The 24,687-nt window shown below is 48.8% G+C and overlaps 1 protein-coding gene across 1 annotated transcript in view; it reads left to right on the plus strand.

Annotated features, from left to right (window-relative positions):
* PLPP3 (phospholipid phosphatase 3) overlaps positions 1-21,538 on the plus strand; it is a 42,646-nt gene extending 21,108 nt beyond the window's left edge. The window contains exons 2-6 of the mRNA XM_084290785.1: positions 2,789-2,946; positions 8,061-8,344; positions 9,110-9,167; positions 15,673-15,849; positions 19,747-21,538. Of these exons, the coding sequence (XP_084146911.1) occupies positions 2,789-2,946; positions 8,061-8,344; positions 9,110-9,167; positions 15,673-15,849; positions 19,747-19,872 (803 nt within the window). The 3' untranslated portion in view covers positions 19,873-21,538. The remainder of the gene's footprint in view (positions 1-2,788; positions 2,947-8,060; positions 8,345-9,109; positions 9,168-15,672; positions 15,850-19,746) is intronic.
* The last annotated feature ends 3,149 nt before the right edge of the window (positions 21,539-24,687 follow it).

The raw sequence follows: 24,687 nt of genomic DNA on the forward strand, positions 1-24,687 counted from the left end.
GCACAGGCTGGGGCTAGGGTCTTCTGTTGCTTGGGTAATTATGGCTGCAAAAGCAGCCTCTTACCCAGCCCTCGAAATCAAGGGCATGTTATGTCTTCTAAGCAATATCCGTTCAGCTATGGAGTGTGTTTATGTTTCTCATGTAAAAAAAAAAAAAAAAAAAAGGGGAGGGGAGAAAAAAAAAGGGAATCTGAGGTTACTGTTTTGCTGGAAAAATGTCAAGACTCGATTGGCAATATCCCACTAAACCACAAGTTTGTAGGAGAGAAAACAAAACCATTGGATTTTCTGAACTATGCCTATGCGCGCTTAAAGAAAATGTATACCATATAGGTCAGTTATGCTCTTATTATAGCTGTGGCAAGCGTACATATAATTGAAATGCGGAAATACTACCCCATGCTGTTCAGTGAATGAAGGGAAAACAAATCTTTATTATTCCTGGGTTCATATAATATATAGGAACACTATTGTCTTTTTTTTTTTATTTTATTTTAAGCCAGTTTTAGCTTTCAGATGTATTTTATTGTCTGTGGGAACATGTGTTTTACAGACCTGTCATGTGAAAGCTATTAACAAGAGGAACTGGAGAAATAACAATAAGCCACGTAACCGTGGCATGTCTACTCCCCGAGTTCAACTGTTACGCTGCCGCTTCAAGTGCATGTGAAATTGGATCACACCGAGCGCCGTTAGCTCTTCTACTGCAATTTTTCATTGGGAAACTAAGGATTTTTTAAGTGGCCTATTAATATCATATTGCTGGCATCAGAGGCACATTTCAGGGCCAAGCTGGCTATGCCTCAGAACAGTTAAATAGCAGAATGAAGATCAACTGGATTCAAACGAGATGTCCGATCGTATTTACCAAATCCGAGATGGGCATGCAGGTCTGAAACCTTGGTTTATCATTTCACATGTGTTGGAAACTGCCCTGTCCTGCCAAGCACTGCAGGGCCGAATGCTCACCATTAACCCATTTCTGGAGCTTTTGGAGGTGATCTAGTAGGAGTCCTGAGCGGTGGCCCTGGCTACTTCCAAAAGGCTTTGGGTATGAGCGGTTTTGGCCCTGCTCACTTGGAGCAGGGAGCGGATGAGTGGCACTATCTTCTTTTGTTTTTTTGTTAATAGGCTAACAAAAAACCCCTAATAATCCTGGATTAGGTAAACCTGTTAACAGAGAGCAAAGGGAGCCAAAATGGATTGCGCAAACAAAGGACAAAAATTGTTCCCGTGGAGATGAGGAAAGTTATTTTGATTATGTGTTAACTCCTCAAGCAGTACCTTTGCAAATCACGCTCAGTGGACTGTGATCCAAATTTATATTAAAAAAAAAAAAAAATAGTTGTTTTGTTTTGTTTTTTTTTCATTGCTGGTTTAAAACAAAACAAAAAAAAACTGATCTCTTGGACTTCTAGCTGTGCTAACAAACCAAGGGGGGCTTAAGCAAGTTGGTGGTTGACAAACATTCCCACATGCTTTCTACAAGGTCTGGGCATAAGACTTGCTATTTTGGCCCAAAGCTTGAGCCACTCTGTGTTGTCACCTAAATGGCATCCCCTGTGCTTTCCACTGGCCACGGCTCATGGTTTTTCTGCTTTGCCTTGGCCCCATCCTTTACATATTCTTGCTGTGCTGCATCAGGTGCTTTGCCTTGTTTGTTTTCCTCTTGCCAGTGTTCTGCTCTGTGAGTGGGAGGAGGGTTTCCTGCACGTTGTGGTCTGTGATTTGCTCTGAACAGGGTTCAGAGAATTAGGGCCTTGCTTTGATGGGGATGTACTGCTTAACAGCAAAGATGGATGGGGAGACTGAGGCATGAGGAATGTGTGTGCCCTGTGCAAGTTAACGTTGTGGCTGGGAAATACCTTTTGAGGTAACGCTGTGTTTCACCAAAACACTAAGGAGAATACGGAGTTTCACATGCGCAGCAATCTTGGTGTCCTTTTGTGTGTCCTAATCCATGGCAGTCTGTTTTTTGAGCCCAGCACCTGATGCAGAGCTCCAGCTGAGCTGGTTGGATGCATCTGACTTGTGTAGGGGCTTTCAAATGGTGTTTTATTAAGATTTTCACGTGGCCTTAGTGTGATTGAAGGGGAATGGGCTCTGATGGGCTTTCAGTAGCTACTGGAGCTGGGTGCAAGCTCAGGTTACCCTTGTGTGGATGGGTGGAGGACGGATGTCCTGTGGCTGCCTAAAACACATAGACTTAGGGCATGGGAGGGTACCAGCATGCCCGTACCCTGTAAATAGGAGGGAGCCTAGGAAGGCTTCCAAGGTATAAAAGGAACGTGGGTTGACTTTAGCTGGGCCAGTCAGGTAGGAAATGCAGTGCTGATACTCAATCCCTCAGTGTTTGCTTGCACAGCTCGTCCTGCCTGGCGGCAGGGCGCTGCGGTGGGGCATCAGCCCACCGTGGAGAAAAGTGCCAGCTTTGCTTTCATGGCTTTTTGCCGAGGGATTGCTTTTGGGGTCCGTTCCTGTAAGTTAATATTTGCAGTGCATGAGGCTTAACTGAAACCAGGCAGAGCAGACATCTGATAACCATAACAGGAGAGATGCTTTTTCCCCACAAGAGCAACTTGGAAAAACAAAACCCAAAGCTATCCCCTCTGGAAAGATAGCAATAGGAAAAGAGAAGCATCAGGAATGGCACTGGGTGGTTTGCAAGGTTTTTTCTACTTTTATTTTATATGTGTGTACATATATGTATATATGTATAATTTTTATGGCTCGTTTGTATTTACCTTGTATCACTGATGGGTTGGTTATCGTCTCCCCTTCTTTCTAGCTGGGTTGCCCTTCCTCATCATTGAAACAAGCACAATCCAGCCCTACCAGCGGGGCTTCTACTGCGACGATGACAGCATCAGGTACCCGCTGAAGTCGATGGAGACGATCAATGATGCAGTGCTGTGTGCTGCAGGCATCCTCATTGCCATCCTTGCTGTAAGTACCATCTTTGGAGCCTCCTCTCCTGCCCCTTGGGCATTCATGACAGCTTTTTTTAACCTCTGTAGCCGGTCCGTGCTATGTACTGAGGTGCACCTCTCCTCGGCGGCTATCTGACTTCCGTGTAAGTTCAGTGAACATTTGCAAATGAAAGCTGGTAATGGGAGGAATAAGATTACTCTCGAAGCTCATAAACAGGCCCAAAGCTGTTTGGGCAAGTCTGGGAGCTCTGCAAGAGCTTTTTCACCCTGTGGTAGGAGTTCAGAGCAGAAGCAAAAAGAGTTGAGTGTCAGTGAGGACTTGGCATGGTTTGTCCCTATTCAAATAACTCTAGGTATTTGCCTATTTTATAAGGCTGAAAAAAAAAATAATAAAAAGATGAACCTTTTCAGCTAACCAGTACCTGGAAAAGTTTCACAGGTTAGTATTAGATTTTTAAGAGATTGTATAATATAGGCATATTAAAAAGACAATTAAAATCTTCCACGGGGAGCATATTCCCAGAGCCCTCACTGTAAAAAGTAGTTGATACACCACCTTCCCAACGTCTTCATTTCTTTTCCTGCCAGGTTTCCTAGAGCTATGCTAAGAGATGATGATTGTACAGTGAGAGCTTTATATTTCAGCCAAAAAGCTGAACTCAGCCCATGGAGCTGAGCCTCCTTCCACCAGCACGTGTCTCATGCTTGGGCAGAAGCCGTCTCCTGGCTGCTGGTCAAACACTTGCATCTGCAGATGAAATTCCCAATGAGTTATTTAATGAAAAGTACCTGCATTTTCCTTGCTCACCTGCTGGCAGCACAGCTCAGGTGCTTTCCCAAAGATGCTGCCTTCCTCTTGCTCCATGCTGGAGACGGGGAGGTCAGGAGCACTTGTTCCCCTCTTGGCTTCCATCCTCCCTCGTGGGAGCAATGTCATGGCTGGTAGATATTTTAGTGTGGCATGGTGCCTGCTCCAGTAACACCTTGTCCCCAGCCTTGCTGCTTTGAGTAGTTAATATAACAGAACGGTTCTGTTGGAAGGGACATTCAAAGATCTTGGAGTCCAATGAATGTTCCCCAGAATAGCCTCCCTGCGTTGTCCCTGGGCGCTCATGAAGCGCCAATGTTCCCTCTCACTGGGGCCAGCAGAAACCATCCCGTTCCTTTCATTTTGCTGCCAATAGGCCATGAGTCTGCTCGCAGGCAGCAGCGAGATGTGCAGTGCATCTGCCAGCTTGTGCCCATCTCTCCATCATTCCCTGACCACGTGCGTTTACTTAGCAGAATAGGTCCCCAAAACACCTTCTGCTTATTCCCTCCCTACTCAAAGCAACCCCCAAAAGGTGACAACCCCCTAATTCCATAAGTGCAGCAGAATTTTACCCTGCAGGTGAATTACCCCCGAGTGTGGAAAAGCCATAAAAATGAAATGAGAAAGCCCCTCATTTTCACATTACTGCCTGAGCTATCGTCATGCTGGCTGCATGCGGAGTGTGCTTCGGATCAGTAATGAGGCGGTGGCAAATAGAGGAGTTGGAACAGAAACTGGAAACATAATCAGCTGCCTATGTGATCCATCAGCTTTCTACCAAGAAATAGCAGGTCAATTAAAAGAAAAAGAAAATCCCCAAAGAATTAGATGTTTCTGCGCTGGTTTCGCTGTGCCCACAACAAATGTAATTTAATAAGGTAAATTCACAAGCTCCCTTATTTGCTGGTGAGTGATACAAATGGCTAACAAGGAATTGAAGAAACAGATTTCTGTGCTATGGCAGCACGCGTGGAAAATTCAAGTCAGTCTGACCTCTTTTTCAGATGTAACCCAGATACCAGAATTATTGTAGCATAATAGGAATTCCTTCCAAATCCACAAAGCACTGACTCCGTTCCTTTTTGCTCAAAACATTTGCCTTCGAAAGGCAGGGCAGCGGTTAGGAGGGCTGCCAGGGGGATGGCATGTTGGGTGGCAAAGCCAAAATCTTACACCCTTGCCTTACGTGGCGTGATGGGCAGCCTAGCCCTGGGCAAAAGGTCCAGGTCATGTTTTAAATGGCTTGAGGACACTCAGAGGTCCAGTTAAGTAAACACAGAGCCACAGACCTTTGCTTCCATCAGGCTGTGAGGAGATACACATTTGTTTTTAATACCTACGTATTTACTGATGAAAGGCAAATTCCCATGCAGATGACCCTGAAGTTGTGGGCTGTGTGCTCCCACATCTCTTCTGACTGTTTCTGCTAGAAAATTGTCAGTTTGATCTTCCTGGATTAAAGAAGCACGTTGGTGTTCACTGGGATGGAAAATGCCCTTTTCTTCTTCCTGAGCCTTGTGCAGGCACCACTGCAGTGTGGCCCCAGCCCTGACACCTGATGAGCTGTAAACACCTGTGGAAAATACCTAAGGAGGTGGATTTCATGGGTAATATGAGTTTCACATCCAGGTTAGCTGACTGTTTTGCAGTTCGAGGTGATAGGCTTCAATGCAATTAAGCACAGAGAACGATGCTCCAAAGACCTAAGGGTTCGAAAGACTCTAAGCAATCACAGGCTAATTGAATTGCTGCTGATACCTTGTGATAACAGTGAAATGGGCATGAGAACTGAAAATGTGCAAAAGGCATGCACAGACAGAAGAGCTTGCTATTGCCTTTGTCACAATGGCCAACTTTTTTTGAACACGTGTGGCGGTCACGGCGCTCATCCCACGTGGATGGCTCGCCAGGGACACGAGGCAGGAGCAGAGCTGAATGGATAGCTTTGACTTGCTCATTTTCAGGATGTCTTTTCAGTTCCTGCACATCTGTGCTACGTTAATTTTCCACCATCCTGCTTTATCTGGGACGGCACTGCCAAAAAACCAAGTTTACCCAATTTTAGCTTCTCATTAAGCTTGAGCCATGACTTTAACTGAGCGTGGAGGGCTCATGGCTGCCCAGCCGTGTGTTAGTGAGGGAATGAAGTCTCCAATTTACAATCTGCTACATATGTGCAATTACCGAGACCACCAACGGTGAGAAAAAAATATTAATCCCCAGACTTTTGTTGGTCCTTGCTAAAAATGTTGGTCACATGCCTTTTCCCAGGCCAGGAGTCTCAGCTTTACGTGGCTGTTTGTGCTTTGGGAGCAATGGCACATCGGCTGGTATCAGATGTCACCCTTAATTCAGCTCGTCTCCCCTTAGCAAGAGCTGGGAGTTTTGAGCCTCACAGCTCTCCTTCTTGCAGATTTAGGTGTTTAGGAGGCTGCAGGCAGTGGCTGTGCCCTTGTGTGCATGGCAGAAACCTTTGTATGCTGGGTGCATGATGAAGGCAGAGACAAGGTACTTGCAGGTTTTTGTCACCAGCATGAGAATGAACTCAGGGAGATGCAGATGGATGGGAGTGAGTCTCCAAACAGCCCCAAGGACCATCCGCATCCATCATCTGCATCCACTCCGGATGCCCAAGTGTTGCCTTCTGGCAGAGGAGCAGGAGATGCTCTGACATTCTTCTGTGGTTCTCATGCAAAGAGATTTCCTGGATCCCAGCTCAGGCTTGAAGGTAGCCCAGAACGGGGATAAAGATTGTGCAAATGATGGTTTGGAGTCTGTGAGGATTAAAATGGAGCTGGTTAGCTGCAGCTCCCCAGGCAGCTCTTGGGCACGACCAGGCTTCCAAGAGTAAATATTAGATTTGACGTGTAAGCCCTGGATGACAGTGCAGCTGCCTGATGTATTTCTGTGTACAGCTGCTGAAAGATCTGGCTTGGTTTTTGTTTTTTCATTATTGTACTTGTATCTCTTCTTGATAAACCCTGCTTAGCTGCGATTTCAGACGCCTTAGGTCAACCTTTGTTTTCCAAGCTGTGGTACGAGTGAGTTCAAACAGTGATACAACTTCATCTCTTCTTGGCCTAATTGCCATACTTTTCCAGTTTATTAGTTTCCAAACGTTGTGCCAAGCTTTTAAAAAGGTAGGCAGGGGAGCCTTGTCTCCTGAACGCCTCTGGCAGGCTGCCACGCCAGCAGGAATATTGCTGCCTGCTCCAGAAAGGGATTAACATGAAGGCATTTTTCCTGATGGTTGAATTTACGTATCGCCGTCCTTGTGACCAGACCAGAGAGGGGCAGAGACGATGGGGCAGCCAAAACAAAACAAAGAAACCCCTTGCCTTGCTTTATTGGTCAGGTATAAAAGCATTTAAAGTAATGAATGAAATCCTGAAGTTATAAATCTGGAGCTCAAAAGCTAGGTGTGTAACGTGACAGAGAACAACTTAAGCCTTTGCCTCTTTGGGAGAGGTGAGACATTTGGACTTGGTTTCACAGCCTGATTTTCATTAAGCTGCCTTTTAAAAGTTGGGATTACAAGAAGCCAGCCCTCTGCTCTGCGATGGCAATATTGCCAAAGCCTTTGGTGGCACCACAAATGCATCGTTTGCTGCCATGCAACTTAGGGATCCCTTGAGGTTCCCAGCAATACCTGGTGTGTGTGGTGGCTTTGCATGGCTGAAATGGAGTCTGGTGGTGGCAAATTTGGGGCCAGAATCTGGGAAGCTCAGCGTTTTCTGAGTCATGCCCTGTTGTGTGCATGGGTTTCAAAGAGGAAAAGAGACAGGTTGGGAAGTTGTTCATTTTTTTTTTTCCTTTCCAAAGTCACTTTGATGTGGGGACAGTGGATCTGGCTTCTCCTTCCCAAACAATCCCATGTTATGTATCTGTTTTATGTTGAATTTTTATTTCTGTGACACTGAAATAGAATAGAATGGGGCACTATTTCAGTTCTGTGAAGATACACAAACATACTAAACCAAAATCCAGCTTTTTTTTTTTTTTTTTTTTTTTTTTAAATTTTCTATAAACGAAACTTTGAGGAGTGCAATCTCTTCTTGAGAGGCAGTAAAAAGCGGAAGATGAGGAGGATCAGGAGGTGGCAACCTCTGGACTAAGCTTTACTCACTATGGCAACAGATTCTTGGTTTGAGATGCTCAGAGCAAGAAGAGCAAATCATTAAGCAGCCTGTTGTAAGAGTGAATTTTGTCTCTCCTGGCTTGCAGCTTGGCACATCTTCATCTTGCTGTCTCGGCTGGTTTTGCAAAGCATCCTTCCCTCTCTCTAACCCCAGCCCCTCTGTGTTGCTTGATCCCCGCAGATCATCACGGGAGAGCTGTACCGAATCCACTACCTGAAGGAGAAGTCGCACTCCTTTATCCAGAACCCCTACGTGGCAGCGCTCTACAAGCAGGTGGGCTGCTTCGTTTTTGGCTGTGCCATCAGCCAGTCCTTCACAGACATTGCCAAAGTGTCCGTCGGGCGCTTGCGGCCGCATTTCCTGGAGGTTTGCGACCTGGATTTCTCCACCATCAGCTGCGGGAAGGGGGTTTACATCCAGAACTACACCTGCAGGGGAAACGACAGCAAGGTCCAGGAAGCCAGGTGAGAGCCCTTGTGTCCCTGTCAGGGGGAAAGCGTCCAAAGAAATGGGCTGCCGATGCCAAAACGGTGTCTCACGCTAAATATTCTCAGGGTTTCTCTGCCAGCAGTAGACGATTTCGCTGCTGCTGTCCCTGGGAAGGCTGCAGCAACGGGTGGTTTCCCTCGGGAGTCGTGGGGTTCGCCTGAATAGTTTTCTTCTTCCTTTCTCTGTACTCCTACACTATTGTTTCGTGAGAGGTTGCTCAGTTTGGGAATTCACCATAAGAGCTGAGTTAATGTCAGCCATCCGTCCCGCTGTGCAGGGAGGGCTTCTCCTTTAGGTCCCTAGCACCTCCCTTTCACGCTCCTCATCAGACTCATCCCATGCCCAGTTTTGACATTTTTAGGGGGAACCTAAATGAGGGGCGCCTAAATGCCGTAATTAAGCAACCGGAGAAGTGCTTGCTTTTCATTTCTTCACGGTTTCCTGGTTATTTGAGGCGAGACGATGAGTTATCATGCTGTCCTGGAAATAGCTGCGCTGTCCCACGAATAGACCAGGAAGGGACGAACAATGCACACATCCTGCCCATCCGCTCGTTTTCGGCCTCAGGAGCGAGCAGGGCGGATAACAGGGCTTTTGTAACCCGAAAGATGGGGGGGGTTGTGGTTCCCTCTGCTTTGGGGCCATCTCGCTAGCTAATGGGCAAGTTACCCTGTTATGTGTAATCTTGTGACACCAAGAATATGGTAGTGGCTGGTTCTTAGCACCTGTTTGTTTTGCAGGAAATCCTTCTTCTCCGGGCACGCGTCCTTCTCCCTCTACACCATGCTGTATTTGGTGGTAAGTGACCTCAGCCTTACTGGAGATGGAGCTGGTTCAACTCCTGACCCCCACCCCAAGGCATTCACCCCCGTTTGGTAGCAACAGTAGTGAGATGAGGACTAGAGATGGGGGGCGTTGGTTGAAAACAAGAGCCCAAACACGCCGATGGTGGAAAAAATCTCACTTTTGGACCCTGCGGTGTTATTTGGGCTGGAAACTCCCGGGTTATAGCTGAGCTGTGCAGCTTTTGGATGTAGCCAAGGCTGCAATTAAATCCGAGCCCTACTACCCCAGCGGATGACTTGTGCATTTTTGCTCACCCCAAGCTGCGGTTTCCACCAGGGAGAATTTTGAGGGTGCCAAAATACTGCATTGGCCATGGTGGTGGTGGGGGGATGCACTGTGGCATCTCCATCAGGGGTGTGGGTTGATTCCTAGGCTGTGTTTCAGGGCTGGCGGAGCAGGTGAAGCTGCCTGCCCGGCCGGATCTGTCGTGGAGGGCTGGGGCTCGTTTTCCTTTGTCGGTGACAAATGGCTCTGCCCTTCCTGCACGGGGCCCGTGCCAAGGTGCTTCCTGCCAGGGCTGCCTCAGGCACGCTCCCCGCGCCCCCAAAAAGGTCCCGCACTGAGTTTTTTTTGTGGAAGGGATTTGGATAGTGATTTGTGCTTTTTTTAAAAAAAAAAAAAAAGGTTTCAGGTTCCTTTCAAGATTTGTCCCCCCTCCCCATCTCCTGTAAGCTCAGACTGGCAAGCAAAGAACCAGCCCTGTGCTTGTAGTGCTTGTAAAAACATTAAACATGAACTCTTATTTATCTATTAGCAGTGCTTCCCCCGTCCCTCTACTTTCCCCTCTGAAAAGATAAATTACTGCAGCTCCCTCCTGGCTTTTAATCCCTGGATTTACCCTCCGTGGGCTGGGCGCTGTTCCTGTAATTTAATTACTAAGCTTTCCAGGCTGTATGGGGGGAGTGTATTAAATTCTTTCCTCATTCCCCCTGTAGTTTTTTTTTTTTTTTTTTAATCTGTTCTTGAAATATTTTGGGAAACAGTTTGGCCATCTCCTCCTCCCAGCCACGTTACAATAATGAGGTTGAAGCTCTGCCAGGTGCTAGGCTGGGGGAGAAGCAGCCCGCACCCCCTGTGTTGCCCTTACCAGAAGCCAGTGTGGGGAGGACGAGGCAGGAAACAAAAGAGAAACCAGCTCCCTGCCGCAGCATGTGTGGTGGTTTTTTTTTTTTTTTTTTTTTTTTTTTTTTTTTTTTTTTGTTTTTTTTTTCCATTTTCCCACCGACAAAAATCACTGCTTGCACAAAAATGGCCCTCCTGTGCCCCAGCCCGGGCACCCAAAGCGTGGTGGTTGGCAGCATCTCCCCCACCCCGTGCCGGAGCCGCCTCGTGATGCTTCGCAGGAGGCTCGGCCCTCCTGCCCTGCCCTCGCAAAACTTTCCGAGCTGAGTTTGGAAATTGTCACTCTCACTGCCTCGGGAGGGGCATTTATTTATTTCTGAGTGTTCTGCAGGCAGGGAGATAAGTTGGCCTGGCATCTGGAGGCAGCAAGGACTGCCAGTCCCCACTAAGTCGGTCGTGTTTCTTCCTCGAATACTTAGCAAGGTTACTGGTACTTTTATTTTTTAGGAGAGGCAGCTCCCAGGCCTTTTTGGAAGCCCAGCACGACCTCTCACCCTTTTCACAGCATCGTAGCCTGTGTCAGGGTAGGGGACAAACCTGGGCTTCCCAGGCAGTGCCTCGGGGAGAGCCCAGCCCCATCCCATGTTCCCAGCCGCTCGCTTTGGCCATAGCTGGCCGACACTGCCAGGGCTTGACCCGCTTTCCAAAGGGCGCCGTGCAGACCGCTCTGCTTTGCCAGGACTTTTTGTCCCTTGTTTTTTTGAAAAAACAGTGGTTATGGAACAAGTGAGATGCAAAATGAGAATTCAGATGCCTGGAAGGCACTGGTGGCAGGGGGTGCGCTGGAGACCCTAAAGCAGTAACGTGTAGCATTCCCTTAGGACATGTGGAAAAAATGTGGCTCGTTTTCCAATGCTGCTTTGTACTAGTGCCTGCACTAATACAAAGTAGCCTAATTTTCTTTTAGCTTTGCAACAGGCTTTGGAAGTGCTCCTGTGTAACTCTGGGGGCCATGACTTCGGAGCAAAAAGTCAGCTCCAATCTGTTCACTATCCTTTCCTTTCCCCTTATGGGAACATTGGAGCTGTCAGCACCCAACAGCCGCTGCTCCTCTCCCCATCTGCTCTCCTTATTCCTCTCCATGGAGCAGTTTTGTCCCCTAAGAATGACTTTGTTTTAAACTATACCTTGTCCAGTGACCGAGATAAGGTTGGTAGCAGGCTCCCTCTGACCGGCTGTTCAGTTGTGCAGTGCCTTAAAAAGTCAGGGGAAAAAAATCACATCCAGGGTTCAGCCATAAATGCATGAGGGGATTTTTGGAAGACTAGCTAGGGACGGTGATGTTGTAACATGGCAGCAGGTTGTTGCTGGAGCAGTGGCAACTGGGAGCTGGCGGGGGACCTCTGCAAACTGGAGGCACTGATGGTGGTGAAGGCACTTTGGGGGCATTTGTGGGACTGAGCGAGAGCTGCAGGGGTTCAGCTGGCCAACCATGTCCTAAGTGCAACGTCCAAGCTCTGTGTTGAACAATACTTCATTTTCCAAGAACAAGTCACTTCCTGGCATGCCCTGGCATGGCTCTTGCAGCCCATTCAGCACGACGATGGCTTCAAGTCCTGTGTCCCACGCGATGGAGGTCGTGGGTGCAGAAAGCTTTAGTTGGTCTATTAAAAGATATTACATCACCCCACGCTTGAAGTCAAGCCACCTTTAAAATGCAGCATCCACACGTGGGCAGGGGGATATTTTTGATGGAAGTTTGCTCTGTGTGTGCTCATCAGTGATGTGCTGGTGTGTATAAACCCCGTGCAGAAACAAGTTTATGGTCAGTAATATGCTGTATGCCCTGGTGGGATCTGTGGCCAACGGGGTCTGTCTGGAGACCTCAAGGATGCTACAAAATGCCTTCCATTTGGGAAAATACCTGCAGAATCCATCATTGCTGGAGTGTGTTGGGTCTGCAGAGGGTCCTGCAGGGTCTGAGGCTGGGCAGGAACAGGGAGGCGGTGGGTGACCAGTGCCTGGTTTCAGCACTGAGCCCTGTGGCCAGCTGGTCTCTGTTGGGCACTATTGGTTTGGGCATGGGATCCCAACAGGGACCTGTGAATTGATGCCAAGCCCTGGAGGGCTTTGGTGGAAAAGTCCCACAGAAAGGCGTTTGCCACACAGTCAGAGCTCCTGGGATTTCATTATAAGCCCTGAGACTTCAGGGCTAAGTTTCTCGCAGCCTCCTTGTCACCAAGAATACCCAATTAACATCAGGCCTTTGTATAAAAATTTAAAAGGGGAAATTGCGCTTGGGCAATCCTCTTTGTCTTAATTTTCCTTGCTTTGTTGCTCCTTGGCTGAGCGAGCCCATAGCCCATATTTATAGCAGGCTGAGGAAGGAGGAGGTCTGTAACAGCTCACGGTGCACCCAGCCCACACCTCAGGTTTGTGGGGAGGCTTTGAGGGGAGCAATGGGGTTTTCTGCTCCCATCAGGTACCTGAGACCATAATGCTGATTTTTTTTTTTTTTCAGCCAGAACGTCCCCAAAACCCCAGCCAGTCGCTCAGAGGGTGAAGGAAAACTAAGTTAATATCCCTCAGCAGCGTTGGCTGATTCTGGAGAAAATGAGAGTGAAACAGAGCAGCTTAGATGTTAATGGGCATTCGGTGGGTGAGGTTGAAGCCTTCAGATCAGAAGGGGTTTCATTGTGGTCTGCTGTTTGTATGGAAACTTACAGGTGCTTCTGGTTTTGCCTGGGTGACCGTGGAGCTTTGCATTGGGGTTTCTTGCCAAGGGCAGAGAAGCTCCCGATGCTGCCGTGCTGCTGAGTGATGATGTGTACGAGGGAAGCTCCGTGGTGGTTGTGGACTTGGATTGAGGCTTGGTGGTGACCTAAGTACGTGAAAAAAGTGGTTTATACCAGAGGCTGGGGCCGAGGTGCGACCTTCTCTGCCGAGCAGACAGCGATATTCCCAGTAGGGTGGGAGGATGCTGTGCAGCCAGCAGAGGCGGGGAAGAGGCGATCAGCTCGTCCACTTGGTGCTGGGAGGTCTTTATCCTTCTGCCTACATTAAGGGTTTGAGGACTTCTGGCCTCACACCGTTTCAGTTACTGCTCCAGATGGGGCTGGAGGAGGTAACGTCAGGTTAACTCCTGAACAAGACCGGCTGCTTCCCAGAAGGAAACCTTCGGGTGACTCAGAGCCGTGGTTGGTGGAGCTCAGCCTTGTGGTGGGGGCAGCGTGAAGGGGATGGGATGTCTGGGTGGCAGAAAGCCCTGGGAGGCTGGAGATGAGGTTCTCAGCCCGTGTCCCCTGCCAGCTCCTCCCCAATGGGTTCGCTCAGGGGTTGTGTGTGGCCGCGGGTTGTCCCCGCCGACGCTGTGGAAGTCCCCTGGCAGGAGCAGAGCTATGCGATGCCCTCGAAGCCATCTGCTCCGTGGTAATTCGGCTCCTGCCAGAAGCCAGGCAGTGGGTGGGAGCTCCAGACAGCTCCTGCTGTGATCTCGCTTCATTCTCTCCATCCACCCCTTCTCTGGGCTGTTCCCATTGATGCTGCTCCTGCCTTTAGCTGCCCTGTGACAGTCTGTGGTGCAGATAACCCAGGCTGTGGTCTTGCTCCGCCGTCCCCTCCCTGGAAGAGCTTTGTCCAGCCCCACATTCCCACCCAAACCTGGCAGTCCTTAGCAGGCATCGCTTGGGACGTGCTCCCAGCCTGCTTCCGAAGCAGGTTCTCAGACAAGTGTGGGTGTGAGTCGGTGCTGGGTGCTCCGGTGGCTTCCAGGACACCCAGGACAGTGCTGCTCAGCCTTTCCACACCTTACACAGGGCCAGAGGGTGTACACAAGCTGCACAGGCCAGGGTTGTGCTGGGGAAAGTGGGAATCAGTATGCAAACAGCCCCTTGCACCATTTGAAGGAAACGGGGCTTGCGTGACCTTGCTGTCTGCATCTGCATGGCAATTTGTGATAACTTTTGAACTCCTGGGCTGATTTCAGCAGGGCACAGTGGGGATGGAGTGCAAGTTGCATGGAAGTAGGGGAACGGGACATCGCGATGCAAACATGCAAGTTTTGCTCCAAGTCCAAGTGGTTTCGGACTTGGCTGTTTCCTGGAGCAGGAGGCACCGGGGCCAGAGGACACCGGGGCAGAGGCTGGGCAGGGGAAGGGAGGGCAGTTTTTGCAAGTGTTTCTAAAGAAAAGGTAAAATCTCTGTATAATCTAGTTGATAAAATGGTTTGCCCAAAGCACAAATCTCAAACAAGTTAGACATTTCTTTCCTGGTTTTATAGAATTTCCTATGTTTTTTTTGTGCTTTTTTTTTTTTTTTTTTTTAAATCACTTCAGACTCCAAAAGGTGTCTGTTTTATCATGTTCAAATTCAGTGTTAGCTTTTTATTGCTAATTTTTAACCAAAAATTTGCTTCATCACTTAGACCTATCTAGTTCGAGCTTGGGGGATACAACGATTTGAGGGGATGTTAGGGTGGTCTAAAGGGACAAATGTCAGGTTACCCAGCATCAAATTTCATTCTTAATGGCTTTAGTGGGACACAGCCTGAAGTGTAAGACATTAAGTTTCAAACCCCCTGGTAGAACTAAGGGTAACAGTTTGTAAGATATAGTACATGGAACTATTTTTGCTCTGCAACAACATACTGGAAGCTGAGCTTTGCACTGTACCCTGGACCCGAAAGTATTCCTGAGACATTTACTTCACCAGACTGCAGCAGTGGGGGGTGCCACGAGGACCTGAGAGCCATAGCTTGTCCCCCAGCATCTTGTGGACCAGTTTGCACAGTGTGGGGTGTGTGCCGTGGGGATGTGGCCCCGTTCCCAGACTCTGGCTGGTTTGCAGAAATACTCCCCAGAATCATAATGTGAGCTAGCCAGCACCAAGCTGTTTTGGTGCTGCTCTCTTCCATGCTAATTGGCTAACAATTTGGGTAATTTGGAGCATCTGCTCCATTCCGATGACATGATGTTTCGTTTCCTTTAACGAGCCTGGTGTGTATTCCTTCCAAAAAGGGGTAAATAGAATGCTTATGCAATAGCCAGACACACTAAATCAACCAACACAGTGCTTCCCCCATATCAGCTTTCCAATTAATTTTGCTTCAGTAGGTAAATGGTATTATTAAGCTGCTTGGGGTTTCTGGTGAGAGCTTCGCTCCCTCCTGTCTCAAGGCAGTGTGAACTGCTCTGGGTGCACAAAAGGGGCTGTAAATGGGTATCAAGCCCCTTGCCAGGCTCCAAAGTGGCAGGCAGGAGGTCACAGGCCTGTAGAGAGCATCCTTTGTGTTAAAAACTCCCCCTCCTTGCTCCATGGGGCCCCTGCGTCTACCCCAGTGCAGGTGGGACCCTCAAATTAACTCACCCTTTTTTCTTTTTTTCTCTCTTCCCTGCAGTTTTATCTGCAGGCCAGGTTCACGTGGAAGGGCGCCCGCCTGCTCCGTCCCCTGCTGCAGTTCACGCTCATCATGATGGCGTTTTACACCGGCCTGTCCCGCGTGTCAGACCACAAGCATCACCCCACCGACGTGCTGGCAGGCTTTGCACAGGGAGCCCTGGTGGCTTACTGCGTGGTGAGTGCTGCTGCAGGGGGGGCCTCTGGGGCAGGGGTTACTGGTGCTGCTGCTGTGAGCTCGGTTTTTTAATGTAGCGGAAGGGCTCGTGAGAAAACTGTTAACAAAAGCTGTGTCTGCTTGTCTGTGGCAGCCTGGGCTGCTCTCATGCAATTTACTCTCTGAGGAGTGACCTGACTGCAGGCCCCGTAACTGGAAGTGACAGATGGAAGTGGTGGGGGGCACTGGGGCTGTTCTCAGGGTTGCTGCCTTGCCTGGAAACAAAGGGGCTGGGGTCACTCGTGTCTTTGTACAAGCTCCCCAAACCAAGGCTGTAACAGCTTACCACTTTCTGGTCTAGAGGTGTTTTTGTTGTTTTATTTTTTAACTGATGGAAAAGTGATGCAAAACAAGGCAAGGAATTAAGTTCCCTAATACTTTATTTCTCAGGGAGAGAAAATAGGTTGTGTATATACTTTCCACTCATTGATAATAATCCATAGCTAAGTCAAAAATGGCACGGCTGGAAAGTTGTTATAAAGCATTATTAACCCACTGGGCAATGGTTGTTGGGTTGTGGTGTTGACGAGTGCCAAAGTCCCGTTCAGGCACGTGGAGCCAGCAGATGCAGAAGGCAGCTGCCTTAACCCTGCCGCCAGCGTCAGCACAGCTCCTGCATCTTCCATACCAATACTGCCAGGGTGTTTCCACACATCCTGGTCATCTATTCCTCTGCGGGTTATGCAGGAGGTCTAGACACCGGGTCACATCACCAGGCTGTGTTACAGGGGTGCAGTTAACCTCTCCATATGCCAGCAGTATTTGGGATATAGGGCAGCGGCTGCCCGGATCACGGTGTCAGGAAGACAGCAGCTCTCCGGATGCTTGGTGCAGACATCCCCAGGCTTCCTGGCTGGGGCCAGCAGCAGATCTGGCCGTTTTCCCCCTAGCAGATGGAAGCTGTGCTGGGAAGGGGAGGCCACAGCAGCGCTGGGCTGGTTTTCCTGTACAGAGGCAAAGCAGTGTAGGAAGCAGCTGTCTGTGAGCTTCACAGGTGGGCACGGGTTTGCTGGCGCTGCCCTTTCCAGCCAGCTTGTGGAAGGGCTGGTCATCTCCATGCCCTTTGGAGACAGGGGTTGGAAGCCAGGAAAGCCTCACCCCAGACTCTTTGGGGTAGGTGGAAGTCTTAGAGCATTTTGTTGGTGTGTCCCAGGGCTGCTAGCCCAGGTTGGGTTCAGGTGCTCATGCAGGGGATGCTGCAAAGCAGAGGCAGGGACCTGCTGCTCTTCCCCTCCCTGCAGCACAGCCTTCAGCAGCACGCCGGATGATGGCCGTTAAAACACCGTAGTTATCAGGCTATAATTTCTGCTAGAAACCAATTGTGGGTTTCACCTCCGAGGACTGCCAGGACTTAAATCCAGGTTGTGCTGCAGCAGACGCGTTTGTCCTCCAGTGCCTGAAATAACAAGCAGAAGACATTAGTGTCAAGCGCTTCCAGCTGATGAAACATTCGGACTTGGTTCCAGGGTGAAATATGATGAGGACTGCTTAAATGGAAATAGTTTTTATGCACGTCGCAGGCAGCCTGCTATGTGTCGTGCAGTTTATGTCTTTTCTGATGGAGAGAAAAGGGGAGGTGTCAGAAGGACACACTCCTGGTGTTGCTCTGGTTTGATCAGAAGGTTGATTTAACCTCTCTGTCTGTGATTAAGGAATTCTTCGGCATACCAAAAAGGAATATGACTTGCTAAGTGGCAATATAAGATATTGGCTTTGTACAACAGGCGCTCAGTCTTCTGCTGTCAAGTTTTCTTTATGGGTGGAGAGCACCTTCTACAGGAAATGGAGCTAATCCAAGTGAAAAACTTTGCACGTTTATTAGTCCTTTTTTGTGTTAAACACTTCAAGCATTAGGAGGATTTAACACACTGTTTTAACCCCAAAAGATCATGTTTCATGATTCCTATAAGTGTTTGTATAACCTCCAGCCACGTTGAAGTGAAATACAGTTTAAAGAGAAAGGAAACCTCTTACCCAGTCTCTGAATGAAACCCCGAAAAGCAGCAAGCAGCACAGTAAAGGCTGAAGTGCGCAGGATGACACTCCACCATAACTCACTCCTGTCCAAAACAAGGACCAGGCTCAGCGTAATCCCCATATGCTTCTTGAACTGAGTACTCTCCTCCCGTAAATCAATTTGTCATGGCTGTGTCGGTGCAGAAATTGGACATCTTTTTGATTGAATCCAGCTCTCCGAGGTGGGCACGCAAGAGCGCTGGCACCAGCAGCCAGCTGAGCGGAGGTTTTACGCTTGTTAACAGCCAAGAGGAAAACCATCACCAGAGCAGCTCAAGATGCTCATGCTCTGAGATGCAGCAGCAAGAGGCCAGATCCAGGCTTGTGATCCTCTGTGGGTTCAGCTGGATCCTGTGATGGAAATAGAGGCGCAAATGCTGCTGCTTGGATGCCCTGTAAACGACTTTACCAGCTCCGTTACAAAACCAGGCAGCCAGATACCAACACGTCCCCAAGGAAAAGGCCACTTTGCATGTCAGCTCCTTCCGTGCCTGTCTGTGAAGCAATAAAAGCTGAGCAGCAACAGCTCGGCTTCCTGAATCCGCAGTTATGGTTGTAGGAGTGAATTGCCATTTATAGCAGGTTTGGTGTCTATTCAGCTCAGTTCCTTATCTTCCTGTGCTGATATGGACTTGCAAAAGTTGTTTCCAAGGACAACTAAACTTGCCATGTGAGGCTGTGGGTAGCTAGAAAATGTGGAGAAGCAGAGGGGAATGTCTCAGCTCCTTCCCCACGTTACCCAGCCTGAAGGTGTAAATCTGATATTATTCATTTGAGCACCTTGGATTTTCCCCCCCCCCTCATTTATCTTATTGCTCAGATGTTGGATCTGAGTACTGGAGGAGAAAAGTCAAATGTGCTGCTAATTCCTGCAGCTGCCACGTGCTGCTCTTCCCAGCGCTTCAGTTCAGCTAACCCACACCTTGCTCTGAGTTACCAGCGCTTGATGATACCTGAAGCTGAGCCAGCGACTTTGGGCTGGCAGAAGCCACTGATGGCACAACTGAAGTTCTGGGATTTGGTACCAGCTAACAAAAAGAAGAATCCTGGCTGCTTTTTGTTACCTCTGGAGGATCTGTGCTGTCTAAGTCTTTTCCCTCCTGGTGTGGGGCTGAGGTTTGGCATGGGAGAAAGTGCCCCGGTCTGACGGCGCTGATAAGCTCAGTGCAGCGGCTGCCAAGGGAGGATGTGGAAGTTTCCTCCCAGCACTTTGTTTCTTATTGTGTTGCTGCCTCCCAAAATTGCCAAGTGCTGGCTTTTTCACATCCGGGAGAGGGCTTACATCACGGGATATTTAGGAAAAAGCAGTCAGGAATGGCTCCTCCTCTATTCTCTGGGCCGGTGGGGAAAGGGCAAGATGTGAATCAAGTCCATCGTGTGCTTTGGACTTGCTGCCTGTAATGTTTAGTACAATTTGGATTTGAGGGCGTCTCATTGCCTACCTGGTGTCTGCCTAAATGTGTTATTTCACATCGATCCCATCCCTAAAACGGCTTGCATGAGTCAGGCAGGCTCATTGGAGACCTTTGTTTTGTGTGAGTGTGAGCTGTGTGTCTGTTTCCTGGCTTTTTAACCCGCTCAGCAGTGGGGTTGGGGTCCTGCTCTTGGTGAAGACACAGCAATAAATGAAATTGTTCTGTCATGTTTTTATGCTGTGTTATGTGAGGTCTGAGCCTTCTGTGTCCTACGGGAAGGTGGTAGCAGGTGCTGGGGCTACATGCAGGAATTCAACAGCACAAGAAGTGTTTGAGCCTGCAGCTTTGTACGTGCTTTGTAAACCAAATTTGTGAATGAAGCATCTCCCAGTGGGGCTAAGTTTGCCTTTCCCTCTTGTTCCCCCAGGTGTTTTACGTCTCAGACCTCTTCAAACCCAAGACAAAGACCTGCCTGCCACCGCCCCCCATCCGGAAGGAGATCCTTTCACCTGTGGACATCATTGAACGCAATAACCATCACAACATGGTGTAGGCCTTTGAGAGATCGGATTGGCGTTGTATTTTATTTTATTTTTTATTTTTGCAAAAAAATGACTGCTGACAGCAACTACCTGCTGCTCTCAAATCTCATCAGACAGTAGAATGTAGGGAGAGACTTTCTTGCCCGACCGGTAAAGTCTTACTCTGTGGTCTTTTCAACTTGCGACATTTGGAGGAAAGGGGTGGTGGTCAACTAAGTCAGAAGCGACAGTGAGAAACAGACACACGACAAAAAGATGAACAAGCAAAGAGAGCTGCCGGAGTCCTGGATGTGCAATTGGTTTGAGTGTTCATGTTGTAGTGAACGCCAAATTGTTCATAGCGTAATGAACACTAAGGGATTTTGGAAAGCTGGCCATCTTAGTTGTTTTTGTTTTCTTTTTTATGATGAAGATGTCCAATGCCTGCGAGGAAAAAAAAACAACTCACAATTGAATTATATAGCACTATGTATGAGAAACAGCACTGAGTCAAGATCTGGGATTGGTTTGTAAGAGTTGCTTTTTTTTTTCCTATCGGATGCTAGTTTGTTTTTGCCTCCTCTGTTCCATACTGTGACTTAGCGTAGAAGAAGCTTGCCCAGTCAAAGATGTCCGGAGGGTCTCTGTTCACACTACACACCTTTCACAAGCAGTCCTGAGACACGCAGCGAGGTTGAACAAACCCACCCTTGGCACAGAAAGCCACATTTCTTCCTTCCCGCTCGCTTCCTGGCGAGGCTTCATCCTGCCTGAGCCACCGGGCGCATGCAGCAGCCGCAAATGGCCTTAAAATGGAAAAGAGCATCCTCCGCTTCCCGGTCCTCCCCCCCCTCAAAATCGCAGCAGATTTTCTGTGCGCTCACGGTTTGGGCAGTGGCGGCTCTGCCGGAGGCACGTTCGCACTACGACCTCGGGGCTGAGTCCCGGGGAAACTTTAATTCTGCCGTTTTGGGACGGGCTGCTGGGCGGCACGTCCCAGCCTGGGTGTCAGTCGGTTCGTGCATCCCCCCCCCCCGCTTCTCCCGTTGGCGCCCTGGTGTGCGCTGCCGCTGCGGGTGCCAGGCGGAGTGCTCCGTTCGGGGACGCCGGTGGGAAATCAGTTGTGCCTCCGCCGAGTGTGATTTTTTTTTTTAATTTTTTTTTTTTTAGTTTTTGTTTTTGCCCGGAAACCACAGGTTTTTGGCTTGCAGACCTTTCACAGAGCGCGCTTGCAAAGGGATCACGCAAAGCATGCAGAACGGCCATTTGCACATCCTTCGTACAGAATCCGTCCTATCATTTCAACTATAGCAAGCTATGATTTTTTTATATATAAATATTATATAAATAATGTATAAAACCTTAAAAATTAACTATGTAAAATATTATTTCTGAAACAATTTTAGATATATCCACTATGACTATAAACTGTGTCCTGACCTGTGTTATTTACATTTTGCTGCTTAAAAAAGCATTGAATTAATTTTTTATAGTCGACTAAAATATTGTAGTTCTGTGGTAGTAATATTTTAATGAAAATAACTACAATTAGAGACATTTGTATAAAAAAATCATATTAAATTGTCTGTATTTTTGTAATGTTCCATTTTGTAAAGAGAAGAATATTCAAAGACTTTTGTAGAATACAAAATTAAAATTTGTATCTGCGAAATTATTGCTGTATAAATGTGCTTTTTAAATAAAAGCTCATAACACAACTAAACAGCCCCACGTGTGTTGCGTCCTGCCTTTGGGTTGAGCCCTCCTGCCCAGGGAACTCGGGTCACCCTTTGGGACTTGATGCACGAGTCATCTGGATGTAGGGGACCCGATGCCACCATAGATAGGCTTCTGGGTGGAGAGGGTATGATGGCTGCAATCACAGGTTTGCATTGAACTGCTCCTGACAATGCCCAGGCTTTAAGGACATTTCTTTTTATTGATTGCATCCCTTTCTCCATCAATATTCTAAGATTTAAATAAATATGTTTTTTTGTGTGTTTGTTTGTTTTTAAGAGTCTGGCTGCTGGGTCTCCCAGGAGGGCTCACAACTCTGCCAACACCTTTCCCATGAAACAACCCCATGATACTTTGCAACTGAACCAAAAGCCTTGCAGCTTGATGGGTTGTGAAGATGTGGGTGGAAGGGGAAAAGAGGAAAAAAAAACATCCCACAGTGGCGTGTGCTCACATACACACACGTGCACAGCGTACGGTTCCACTTCAGGCTTGATTTTTTTTTTCCCCCACTCCTACAGGATCTGAGAACAAAATTAACTCCTTGGTGGTGACACCCTCAGTCAGAGCTGCGTTTCGGCCACTCCTTGGGTGAACCACATTGGCAAGATAACGCAGCACAGAAATAATTTGCAAGAATGCATGACAGGAAGTGAATACCACATCAAACTGAAAATAAATAGCAGGTGGAAATTAAGCAGGCAGAGCTCAGCTAGCACTTGCTATTATTACCGTAATTAGCAGTAGTATTTTATTACGTGTGGAACAACTTAGTAAACCTGTGCCTGTCCTAAATGCAAAGGGAGCTTTGCTAGTGTTGGGTGTATGGAAGCAGTTGTACAGATATATGGGGGACAGAGGAGGGCTTGGGGAGCATCAGGCAGCTGGGGAGGTGGTGAGATGCTGGAGGCCTTGTGTGGGATGTGTAGGCCAGGTACGGGGCAGGAAAGGCAGTCAGTGCATGTTTCTGGACAAGGCAGCAGGCTTTAAGGTTATAATGTGTGTCCTGGTGTCAATAGCACCGTGTCCTATTTCTGGCTCTGCTGCTCACCCCTGCTGACTGCTTGGTAAATAAGCAAAGGGGAGTGATGACTGCCAGCAGCACAGCCCAGAGTGCCCTGTCCCGATTAGCAGAAGAGTGAGTGTATAGGTGCTAGAGGAGAAATGAGTTCTGGGCATGCTGGTCCAGGCAGTGGCAGGGTGATGCTGGACACCAGTGTGGGAGGCATCCAGCAGCACTGCGAGCTGCCAATTGCACATCACAGGCACCACCACAAGTGTGGAGGGGAGACTGAATGGGGTGGCTGGATCTGAGCAGGCAGTGTGAGCCATGAGAACAGCAATGGGGCATATCTGTTATCATCGCTTCCTGCGGGGCAGGAAGGAAATGAAAGAGAAAAGAGTGAAATGGAAAAAGAAAAAAGAAAAAAAAAAAAAAAAAAAAAAAACCAAACACTTTTAAAACCAAACCATACATGCTCTAGGATCTGAAGGCAACCACTTCTGCAGGCAGTCCCTGAGCAGAGTCTGTGCATGCTGCTGGAGCATGCACCGTGCCAGGTTTGGTCCTTCATGCACATCAGCGGGGTTGGGGAGCAGCCACGAGACTGTGGCTGGCTGGGTTGGGCAGCACGGTGGTTTTCATGCTGCAGCTCTCCCAGTGAGTTTGATGGATGAAAAGACTCAAACACATTTATGCAAACCAGGCACGTTGCTGGAGCCCGAGGCTGGGTGCCCGTTGTGGCCTTCAGTGCTGCAAAACGTGGGCTCTGCTCCTGCAGATGCTAATCGGAGGCTGTGGAGCACCCAGCACACATCTGCCTTTGATGCTGGCAGGTCCTTTCTGCACAAGGGGCTGTTCCAGTCAAACCTGTCTTTTTTTGCACAGGGACCGGTTCGGCGTGTTTTCACACGATTCATGCAGTGCACCTGACTGCCATGGGAGCAGATCTTTTGTTCCAAGGTAAGAAAGGTTTACGCAAGCCCCAGGTTCGGCCGTGTTTCGGTGTACCCAAACAGCTTCCCTCAGCAAGAATGCTTGGCAGCCTTCAGACGCTGAAGCTGTTGAACTTCTGCTTGATGATTTTTTGGATATGAAGTTTTCAATCAAGGGAGGGAGAGGGAGGAGATCCTTCCTGCAAGCAGGGACCTGCTGTGCTCTGCTCCAAACCTGGCTCGTTTGGGTGGCCGGAGGTTTCATCCAGCTGTTTGCAGCGACCCAGCCAGCAGCCAGCCACAGGGCCACAGGACCTGTGAGGCTGAGCTCCTCCAGCTCAGTGCTGGAAGCTGGTTTCAGCCTCCTGACCACACCATGGACACCTCAGGAGACAGCACCCCGTGTTTGCTGCATTTCTCACCCGACGTCCCCTTTCTCTTGCCGCACCCTCGGCTTCACCCACCGCTCCCCTCCCAAAAGGCAGGCCTGGTGCTCAGCCTCACCTCTGGGGCCGAGATCGGAGAGGCAGATTTTATGAATGAGGTGAATCACCCGGCTCCTGCCATCTGTAAACACAGGCTGGGGGCCTCCTTACAGACCTGGGCTGCTGCCCAGCCCTGCACACCTCCCGACACTTGCTGACGGGGTGCCAGGGGCCTGCCAGGCCTGGGCTCAGACCTGTGAGCCTGAAGACAAGTCGCCACCTTCACTGAAGGAAGCAGGAGGTCCAAAACAACAACCTGTTGATTCAGCGGGGGGGGGAAATAACACACACAAAACAACCCTCGAACCCAACAACTTTCAATTATCACCTTTGCACGCCACCCCCGCTGGCACCAGCCGGCGTGGGAGTGCCTGCGTGAGCTTGTCTTAAGTTATGATTTCCTCGGGGCACAGACTACACCTATGCATGTGTTTGGGTAGCAGTGATCAGACTGGTTGCGACGAATACCTAGCCCGTCCTATCTGTAGCTAGAAGGGAGCGCAGTCACGAGGAAAAATCTCCCAGTGCCCTTTGGTTTCCTTAGAAAGTCTCGTTCGGCCTGTTCCTGTCCTGCTCGAGAGCCGCCGACTGCGACCGCGGCGGTAGCTCGCAGGCAGCACTGCTTTTAATATATACAGGCGCGGCTGCGCAAAACGTTTAATTTTTGTTCTTCCCCCAGAATATGACCGT

The sequence above is a fragment of the Netta rufina genome (assembly GCF_964035555.1).
Source record: "Netta rufina genome assembly, chromosome: 8".
Classification (NCBI taxonomy): Eukaryota; Metazoa; Chordata; class Aves; order Anseriformes; family Anatidae; genus Netta; species Netta rufina.